Source organism: Vombatus ursinus, unplaced genomic scaffold (genome assembly GCF_900497805.2).
Source record: "Vombatus ursinus unplaced genomic scaffold, bare-nosed wombat genome assembly UNPS02015012.1, whole genome shotgun sequence".
NCBI lineage: Eukaryota > Metazoa > Chordata > Mammalia > Diprotodontia > Vombatidae > Vombatus > Vombatus ursinus.
Window position 1 is genome coordinate 1,693,790 of NW_020954790.1, and position 10,861 is coordinate 1,704,650.

General features: G+C 43.8%; 1 protein-coding gene across 7 annotated transcripts in view; it reads left to right on the top strand.

Annotated features, from left to right (window-relative positions):
• The first annotated feature begins 9,851 nt into the window (after positions 1-9,851).
• Positions 9,852-10,861, top strand: part of LOC114030774 (zinc finger protein 135-like) — an 18,071-nt gene continuing 17,061 nt past the window's right edge. For 2 of the 7 annotated variants that reach the window (XR_003567672.1, XM_027845664.1), the window contains exon 1: positions 9,932-10,485. Coding sequence is in view for 5 of the 7 variants with exons in the window: in XM_027845664.1 (XP_027701465.1) it covers positions 10,246-10,485 (240 nt within the window). In the remaining 2 variants the exon portion in view is untranslated. The other 5 variants (XM_027845668.1, XM_027845666.1, XM_027845667.1 and 2 more) reach the window with 5 other exon arrangements.

A 10,861-nucleotide genomic window follows, 5' to 3' on the forward strand; every position in this document is an offset into this window, starting at 1 on the left:
AAAAAATGTGATGCACCATATATGTGGATGGGATGGCAAACTCATTCACAGATTAGATTTGGCCAACATGTTGATTTGTTTTGCTTGACTCAACATATTTGTTGTAAGGAAGGGATCTGTTGGGGTGGACTCAGAAGGGACTGACTTTTTTGAGGAAGAGAATCAGTTCAGCTGGGGCAGGGAAGGAGGTGAGGAGAAAAGTGTGATGTGGACACAACTGAGGACATCTCAGTTGGAGCTATGATAAGGGGAAGTGTTTTGCTCATATCCAGAAACAGTGTTCCTCCTAACAGGGACAGGTTCCCCCTCTGAGTTTCCCTCAGCCTAGCGTCTGAGTTGGGGAGACAGCCAGAGTGGCATAGCATCCCAGAACCTGTCACACATCCTGTTTCAGAGCCCTGGGGCACTAGCACCGTCTTACACCTCCAGCTTAAGTGCCATTGGCTCAGAGTCTGCCTCCGTCTTTTTGCTGGTGTCCTTGATTTCATTCAATTCTCAACTAAAATTGTATTTTCTACAGGAAGCCTTTCCCAACCCTTTTCTAATGCCTTCACTCTGTTAATTATTTACTATTTAGTGTGTGTGTGTGTGTGTGTTAGTTTGCACATACTTATTTGGGTGTTGTCTCCTGAATTAGATTGTGAGTTCCTTGAAAGTAGAGACTGTCTTTTGTCTCTCTTTTGTCCCTGGGGCTTAGCACGGTGCCTGGCGCATAGTAGGCACCTCCTAAATGCTTACTGATTTTCTAAAAGTTGCTCAATGTTAACTGGTTAAATGGAACTAGAGTGCTAATCCCAGCACCTAGCAATGGAGAGGAATGCAGGCAGTGGTGCTCCAACCAATGACAGTAAGAAGAGCAACCTCTTCAAACACCTTGGGGTACCATAGGACCCTGAAGTGAAGATGTGGCCTGCCAGGCTCTGATGTAGTGAGTCAGAGTGCATTTGCCCCACTGATACTTGAGCAAAATGGAGTCAGAAATTTTGGGAAAGTTTTTTGAGACACAGAGACACAAGGAAGTTGCTAAATTGTAGGGGTGATTAAATTCTGAGTGTAAGAACATGGACACATTTTAGGATGCTGAAAGAGTCAAGGACTTGGAAAGGTGGTCAGTAGTTCATGACAGGGGGAAACAATGGACACTACTCCCCCTGACTTTTGTGACCACTCCAAACTTTCTGTCCCAGGGATAGCAGGCTAGTGGTTGCCATTTAGAGATTCTCAAACCTCCAAGAGGGTTCATAATGATGGTCCAAGGCATTCACAGAAAATTCTTCAATGGTGCTTTGAACAGTAAGTGGCCACCTCATTATACAAATAAATGCTTCCTCTATAACCACAAGCTTGTGCATGTTTGAAGCATTATAGGTTTGTTTCAGTAGTGATTCTAAACTTTTATGATCATAGACACAACAATATTGATGTTTGTTTAGCAATCACATTAATCTAGGATTTCTCCTTAGCAAATTCCTGACATTCACCAAGCACTTAATCCATGTTGGTTTGCTGTTGACTAACTTCTGATGGAGGGTAGGATGTTATTTCAGCTTCTTAACTGGTCATCAAATTGTTTACAAACTGCTCAACTTTTGAGCACGAAATGGCTTTAAATGAACGGTTGGGTCCATGTGCCTACTCTCATTGATATTCTATACCATGTCTCTGTATGATGCCCCAGAGTTGCTCCCTCATTTCCCTCTCTTCCCCTGTAATCATTGCTCATCAGCTGGTGTTCATGTGATTGAGATGTTATGAAAGACAGAGATAGAGATAGATATGCACACATATAATTTAAAATGAAGCAGTCTATGCAGTTGAAGTTTAAGCACACTTGTCATTGATATAGTGCATTGATACAGAAGCCGGTAGAAAAGTAAACATTTAAATGGAAGCTAGCTATTCCTTTTTGTGGCTTGGTGAGCTAGCCATGACTTCTGGAGTCCATGTATAATGGTTATGGCAGTGTTTAGGTACAGAGGAGAGTACAGATGCCAATCTTTTGTTATAAAACAAAGTCACTTGGAAGAATGCATATTTACATCAATTGTACTAAACAACATTTAGAGAATACTAAACATAAAAATGAAATTTTTGTATGGTTTATTTTATTTTTTAAATTATAGTAGTCCCAATGGATCACTGAACAAAGACTGGTAGGTTACAAAAAAAAGAATGTTGAAAAATATATTAATGAACACATTAAAATATTCTTTCAGATTCAGCACACAGAGGTTGGGAAATGAGTAAAAGTCATAATTCTGAAATAAGACACAAAAATGTTTGAGATACCACAATGGTCATGAAAAAGAGGAAACATAATGAAGAATAATTAAATTTGGTTTTTCATTCATTGAAAATAATGAACATCTGCAACTGCCATGTAGAATTTGTGGAAAAGTTACATATTTTAACTTCAAATTTTCTCTTTTGACTCCACTTGTATGAGTCACATCAATAAGCCTAGTGGGATTTTTTAAGTTGAAAGAATAAGATTTGAAAACACCAAATAATGATTCATTTATTTCTGTGAAAAAGCAAGAAAGTGGAAAAGCAATTGAGTCTTCATAGTTGGTAAGTTCTCAAGTTGCCAAAAATGGAGAAGTTCATGCTATTGCCAAAAAATGAATTTTGCTACACATCAAGGTAATTGTCAAGTGAATGTTTGGCGACAATTCCATGAAGAAGTCAGAGATGATCCCTATCACCAGTAATACAGTCGATATGTTTGATGATGCTGAATCAATGAATGTAAAGGAGTTCAAAGAGTGGAAGTTATACTTTGCAATTAGATGAGATATGACATTTGTAATTTAGACAATTTAATTGTATTTGTAAGATGTTTGCATGAGGCAGCTGGATGGCACAGTAGATAGAGTAGTGGACATGGAGTCTGGAAGACCTGACTTCAAATTCAGACAGGAGATGTGTGACCCATGGCAAATCACTTGACCTCTGCCTCAAGTTTCCTGATCTGTAATCCTTCTTTTACTAATTTCCTTTCTTTTTTCTCCATCCTATTTTCCTGGTGCATGAAATGTATTTCTGTACTGAACCCTGTGTGTGTGAATGGGAATTCGTTCTTTTGATCATTTCAGATGACAGTAAGATTCAAAGGTCAGCCACTCCTCCAACCTCTCCTCTGTATGTATAGATGTCTACTTGTGTACCTTGATTTTGTGAGAAATTTCCCCTAACCTTCCATTCCCTTTCCTCTCCCAGTGTACTTCTCTTCTCTTCTCTTTCTGTTCTTAGCATCATCAAGACATAACAGACCCATTCACAGGCCTTGTCTAATTGGACTCCATCTGTGACTTCTGATGCTGTTAGGGATCAGATGGGCCACATGGATCATCTCCCCATTTTTGAATTTAAGTCATTTATCTTTAGTTAGACCTTTATTACTCTTCATTTGAATTTATCTTTTTATGTTTCTCTTCCCTGCTGTTTTTGAACTTCTAAGTTTTCCCCTTCTTTGGTCTTTTAAGAATGCTTGGAAGTCCTCCACTTCATTGAAGATCTAATTTTTCCTCGTGCCGAATTATGTTTGGTTTTGCTACATAAGTTATTCTTGGCTTTATGCCTTTATCTTTTGCCTTCTGGAATATCATCTTCTAAGTTCTCTGCTCCTTTATAACAGTAGCTGCAAAATCTTGTGTGATTCTAACTGGCTCTTAAGTACTTGTATTTTTTCTTTCTGCCCACTAGTAGTATTTTTTGCTTGACGTGGAAGCTCTGGATTTTGGCTACAATATTCTTGGACGTTTTCATTTTGGGTTTTCTTTTAGGAGGAGGTCTATTCTTTCTCTTTCTTCTTTGCCCTCTGATTCTAACAGATATGGACAGTTTTCTTGACATAGGATGTATAGGGGCAGACTCAGGATGGTGGAGTAGAGGCAGGAACCCAGCCAAATTCTCCCAACATTTTTCTCCAAATAACTGTAAAATAATGCCTTAAATCAAATTCTGGAGTGGCAGGGCCAACAAAGTGTCAGGGTGAGACATTTTCCCAGCCCAAGACAACTTAGGAGGTTGGCAAGAGAGGTCTGTGACACCAGGGTGGGGGCCTGAAGTGTGTGTGAAGGCAGCAGCAAGCGGTGGCAGGTCTTGCAGGTGGCTGTGACAGCGGCAGCAGAAGCTTTAGGGGCTCTCAGTCCAGAAATGGTAAAGGGGTTGGACAGCTGGTCAGGAAGAGATGATGGGGACCCTTTGCAGGTACTGAGTACAGCTGGTGCTGATTGGCAACATTATTGCCCACGTGCATTTCCAGGTCACAATTCCAGGGTGGAGAGGAACATTTGTGATAGTCACAGGGGGGCTCAATTGCAAATTGAGGGGTTGCCTATCCATTGGGGAACGACTGAGCAAATTTGGGTATAGGATTGTGATGGAATACTATTGTGCCATAAGAAGTGACAAAGGGTGGTTCAGAAAAACCTGGGAAGACCTTGATGAACTGAAGCAAATTGAAGTGAGCAGAACTTGGAGAATATTGTACATAGCAACAGCGACATCGTAACGATGATCAACTGTGAAAGACTTAGCTACTCTGACCAAGACAATGACGCACGACAATTAATGCTAACCCTAACCCAAAGGACTCATTTTGAAAAATGTTACTCTTCACCTCCAGAAGGAGAACTGCCGAACTCTGAGTGCAAACTGCAGCGTAATTTTCTCACCTTATTTTCTTTCCTTTTTTTTGTGATATGTCTAATATAGAAATATGCTTTGCATGATGTCACATATATAATTGATCACATTGTTTGCCTTCTCAGTGGCATTTGGAGAGGGGCATTTGGGAGAGAGAATTGGAACCCAAAATTGTTTTTTAAAATGTCAAAAATTGGGGCAGCTAGGTGGCACAGTGGATAGAGCTCCGGTCTTGAAGTCAAGAAGACCTGAGTTCAAATCCAGCCTCACTTACTAGCTGTGTGACCCTATGTGGGACAGAGACCACTACTCAAATTCAAAACAAAGACTTAGTTACCTTGAAAGCAGAAAGGAGTTTATTGCTTTCTCATGAGAAAGGGTACCGCCCCGGTCGCCCTAATGGCGCAGGCCAGGGAGGACGCCTACTGGTACAGGTTGGTTACAGAAAGCAAGGATTATTTATAGCCAAATGTGAGTTCCTCCTCCCAAAACCTCCTTCTCCTTATCCCATTGGCTGGGCTTCAGGGGGCACAATCTATTCACGGAAATCTTCCCCAGCAACAGAGTATACAAGTTTGCCCGGTGACAAGAAAAGGCAGGAAGTCTTGCAGTTTAGGTTGGGTGACAAGAAAAGGCAGGAAGTCTTGCAGTTTAGGTTGGGAGGGTAGGGCTAGTCTATTCTTTCTGCTACTTAAAAACAGTATCTGAGGGGGTTTTGACAAGGTCAGAAGGGAGTGTGTTTCAACAATACAATTAGAAAGTCATCTACAACAGGTGCCTCCAATCTCTGTCTTCCCACTCTTCTTACCATCTGTCTTCTGACCTTATCTCTCTCCAAATGACCACTGATCTCCTAATTGCTGCCCTTTGTGAGAACTATTAACAAAAACTATTAACCCTTTGAGGAGGCTTCACTTGTGAGAGATCATCTCTCACAACCCTGAGCAAGCAACCCCGATTGCCTCACCAAAAAGCAAAAACAAAACAAAATATAAAATGTCAAAAATAAACAATAAAATTTAAAAATAAAATATTATTTGTAGGCTCTTTTTTTAAATTATAAAATATTTAAGAGTCTACTTACTGAAACAAAACCAGGAACTCTATGAACACAATTATAAAACACTTTTCACACAAATAAAGTCAGATCGAAATAACTGGAAAAACTTCAGTTGCTCATGGGTAGGCCAAGCTAATATAATAAAAATGACAATTCTACCTATGCTAATTTACTTATTCAGTGCCATACCAATCAAACTACCAAAAAATATTTTACAGAGCTAGAAAAAATAATAAGAAAATTCATTTGAAAGAACAAAAGGTCCAGAATATCAAGGGAACTAATGAAAAGAAATGCAGGGGAAGATGGCCTAGCTATTCCAGATCTTAAATTGCATTATAAAGCAGCAATCATCAAAACTATTTGGTACTGGCTAGGAAATAGAGTGGTGGATCAGTGGAATAGGTTAGGTACACAAGACACAGTAGTCAACGACTGTAGTAATCTACTATTTGATAAACCCAAAGACCCCAGCTTCTGGGATAACAACTCACTATTTGACAAAAACTGCTGGAAAAACTGAAAGATATTATGGCAGAAACTAAGCATAGACCAACATCTTACACTATATACCAAAATAGAGTCAAAATGGGTTCATGATTTAGATATAAAGGCTGATACTTTAAGCAAACTGGGAGAGCAAGGAAGAGTTTACCTGTCAGATTTGTGGAGAACAGAAGAATTTATGACCAAACAAGAGATAGAGAACATTATGAAATGCAAAATGGATAATTTTGATTACATTAAATTGACAAGTTTTTGCACAAAGTCAATACAACTAAGTTTAGGAGGGAAACAGAAAACTGGGAAAGAATTTTTACAACCAGTGTATCTGATAAAGGCCTCATTTCTAAAACATGTAGAGAACTAAATCAAATTTATAAGAATACAAGTCATTCTCCAATTGAGAAATGTTCAAAGGACATGAACAGGCAGTTTTCAGATGAAGAAATTAAAACTATCTATAGTCATATGAAAAAATGCTCTATGGGCAGCTAGGTGGCGCAGTGGATAGAACACTGGCCCTGAAGTCAGGAGGAGCTGAGTTCAAATCCGACCTCAGACCAAAAACTTGACATTTACTAGCTGTGTGACCCTGGGCAAGTCACTTAACCCCAATCGCCAAAAAAAAAAAAAAGAAAGAAAGAAAAAATGCTCTAAATCACTATGGATTAGAGAAATGCAAATCAAAACAACTCTGAGGTACCACATCACACCTATCAGATTGGCCAACATGAGAAAACAGGAAAATGATAAATGTTGGAGAGGATGTGGGAAAATTGGAACACCAATGCATTGTTGGTAGAGTTGTGAAATGATCCAACCATTTTGGAGAGCAATTTGGAACTATGCCCAAAGGGCTATAATAATGTGCATAGCCTTTGACCCAGCAATGGCACTTCTAGAGCTGTAACCCAAGGAGATCATACAAATGGGAAAAGGACCCACATGTACAAAAATATTTATAGCAACTCTTTTTGTGGTAGCAAAGAATTGGAAATTCAGAGGATGTTCATCAGTTGGGAAATGGCTGAACAAGTTGTGGTACATGAATGTAATGGAATACTACTGTGCTATAAGAAATGATGAACAGGCTGACTTCAGAAAAACCTGGAAAGACTTGTATGGTCTGATGCCGAGTGAAGTGAGCAGAACCAGGAGAATGTTGTACACAGTAACAGCCACATTATGCAATGACTAATATTGATAAACTTAACCCTTCTCAGCAATACAAGGATCTAAGACATCTCCAAAGGCCTCATGCTATCCACAGCCAAAGAAAGAACCATGGAGTTTGAATGCAGATCGAAGCGTACGATTTGCTATTTTTTTTCTTCTGTTGTGTTTTGTTTCCTCTTTCTGGTGGTTCCTCCAATTCATTCTAAATCTTACTTACAACATCACTAATGTGAAAATATGTTGAATAGGAATGTATGTGTATAGCCTATATCAGATTGCACGCTGTCTTGGGGAGGGAGGGGGAGAAAAATTTAAAACTCAAAAGCGTATGGAAGTGATTGTTGACAATTCAAAATAAATTAATTTTTAAAAATCTTGTTCTGATTGTCCAATGATTCAAAAATTTTATCTCCTTGATCTGTTTTCCAGGTCAGTTGTTTTTGTTATGAGATATTTTACATACTTGCCCTCCCCCTCAGTTTTTCAATCATTTAACTTTGTTTTAATATTTTTTTGTTGTCTCACAAAGTGATTGCCTTCTCTTTGGTTCATTCGAATTTTCAGCAAGTTTGTTTCTTGGGCAAGAGGTTTTGTGCCTCCTTTGCCAAGCTGTTAATTCCTTTTTCAGTTCTTTCTTTCATAGCTTTCCTTTCTTTTCCATTTTTTCTCTCAAGCGCCCTCGTTTTATTTATTACAAAATTTTTTTTAAACTCTTAAAAAACAAAACTTATCTCTTGCTTCATCTCCTGTAGGAACTGCCGCTGAGTTCGTGCCTTTGAGCATTGCTAGTAGATGTTTTGGAGCCATTCATGTTTTCTGCATTTGTGTCTTGACTGGACCTCCCAACATAATAGCTCATTATAGTGTGACTCCCCCCCCCCCCTTCTTCTAGCCTACCTCCTGACTTCAGACTGGATGTTAGGGCTCTGCTCTGCCATCTTCTATAGGGAATGTCTGGGCTGTTCCTACTACTGCCTTCTCTGGGCAGGCTGGAGATATATGCTCCCAAAGGGATCTGATCCAGAGCAGTCTGTGGCTCCCCTGGTCTGAGTTCTACAAGTTCCTGACCTGGGTTTGGGTCTGGGCAAGAAGAGATGCTGCTGGATTCTGACCCTGTCAGTCACCTGGAAAGCTCTGTTGGTTGAAGGTGGCAGATTGGTATGGGTTTTCTGCCTTGGTTATTTTTCTGCAGGCTGGGCTAGACACTGGAAGACAGATTTTGCTCTGCCCCTGGACTCTAGGTCCACCACACCACCATGGCTGCTGGTAGCTTCTGGGCTTCCCCCTCACTTGGTCCTACGTCTTTGGCCTAGCATGGTGCAGGAGGTAACAAAGTTACCAGCTGGCATCTGTGCCCACAACAGTAGCCTGTTATGGGCTGGGACCTGCTTTTGCGCTGTGCTTGGGCTCTCCGAGGGCTCCTGTCCTGAGGGTCTGCAGACCCCCTCTATCCCCTTATGCCAACGCTGGCGGGACAAAGGACTCACAGCCACTCTTTCCAGATTTCTCCATCGGGCACCCTGCTTCCTTTTACGCTGCCATCTTGGCTCTGGCCGCTGGAAGACGTCTTTTCCTTTTCACAGAACTCCCGGCACGAAATATCTGTAGGTTTGTTTTATAGTTTTACAGTTTCATAGTTTGTAGTTTTACTTGTAAGAGTTCTCCTCATTGTAGGCAGGTCATCACGCCTGCACGCGGGCACTTTAATTCTGAGCTTCTTTGGGACACGGGGAGCACAAAAGGAAGGCTCTGAGTGAGGACAAACAACGGGGCGATGGGACGGCAGGCGGAGCCCAACTCCCCGGGTGGGGATCCCAGCGCACTTTTCCGGGTGGGAAGAGGTTTGTTTAGAGGATTAAAAAACCTGGTATCCATCTCCCCCTTCTCCCATGTCAGGCCTGGCAGGGCACCCTGAGAACTTCACCCACAACTGAGAGAGCCAGGGGCAGAGGTCCAGCCCCTGGACCTCTAGGTCCAGCGCTTGGACCTTCCCAGGTGGAGGCTGGCGGTGGTCACCATGGGGTGGCAAGCACGGAGGTGCCCTGGACCTGAGTTTCCAGCCTCCAGAACACCCCCACCCTAGGGCAAACTGCGGGAGGCCAAGCGAGGGAGTCCCGCGCATGCGCCCAGCTCACCCGCGCCGCCGCACTACATTTCCCAGAAGGTCTCGCGCTTCCAGGACGCTGGTTGCCTTGAAAATGGTGTTACCCTTGGCTCTTAGAAGGGCGGGGATTGGAGGACGCGCCTCACGTGGCTTCCGCTTCCTCCTCGTGCCCCTCCCGCTCCGATTGTCGGAGCGGCGATCAGAGGCCTGGGTTCTGCGGGAAGTGGGGAGGGCGAGGGAGGCGGGGAGGCGGTGGCGCCTCCGGGGAGAGACCTGAGGCCGAGGCCTGAGCCTCCCGCCCCTCTGCGGGCGCCTCCCGGGCTCCGCCCCCTGCCCGCCCTCCCCCCTCCCCCCCCTTGGCGTAACCAGTAGGCGCTCCCTAAATGCTCCCTCTCTCCCTCTCCTTGGCCCCACCCGCCACGTCTGGGGTAAAGCGCCCCCTCCTCAGGCAGCCCCCCCGTTTCCTAGCCTCGCTGGCTGACGCCCTGGGTTTCCACGCCCTGCGTTTCTAGCCTCCGTGCATTTGCTCAGGCTGTGCCGGGAAGGGCATTCTCCGTCTTTGCCCTCGGAGCCTCAGCTCAAGGCTTGGCCCTTGGGAGAGCCCTCTGCCCTCCCCCTCCTCTGCATCTTTGGTCCCCGTCACCCAGCCTTGCTCATCTTAGTGACAGCCCGCCATTTGTTCACCAGAGTGGACCTTAAGGCACGTGCTACTCCTGGCCATTGTCCAGATGAGGAAACTGAGGCTGGGGACATGAGGCGTCCAACCCAGCTGGAGTCCCATTCCAGGGATTCCAGGGCCTCCTCCTCCCTGTTGGAGGCCCTCCTTGGTTTTGTAGCCCTGCCCGGGGCTACGGGGGGGATGGCCAAGCCCTGGGGAGCTCCTCTCATGGTGTGTTTTTCCTCTCCAGCTCCGCCTTCTCAACGCTCAAGAGAAGGGAGCTTTGCGGCAATAGCCATGGCCCCTTTGTTCCCCAGATCCAGAGCCCACGAGGTGAGTGGGGGGGTGGTGACCTTTCACACGCGGACACTTTGGTTGCCAGAGGTCAAAGATGAGAAGAATTAAGTTCTCCAGGCCAGGGCAAAGGCTCTTTGATGTCACGGTTGCTCATTTGCTCATGAGAAAGCTGGGAATGTTAGCGTTAGTAAATGGAGCTGTTTTTATGATCATAGGGCAGATGTGTGTTGCCTGGCTGTGGCTTGGTGGCAGAGATGAGGATTTCTTTATGCTCGCCGTAAGTCAGAGTGAGGTTTCTGCCTTGAAACCCTAACCCGAACCCGAACCCGGACCCGAACCCGAACCCGAACCCGAACCCGAACCCTAACCCGAACCCGAACCCGAACCCGAACCCGAACCCTAACCCGAACCC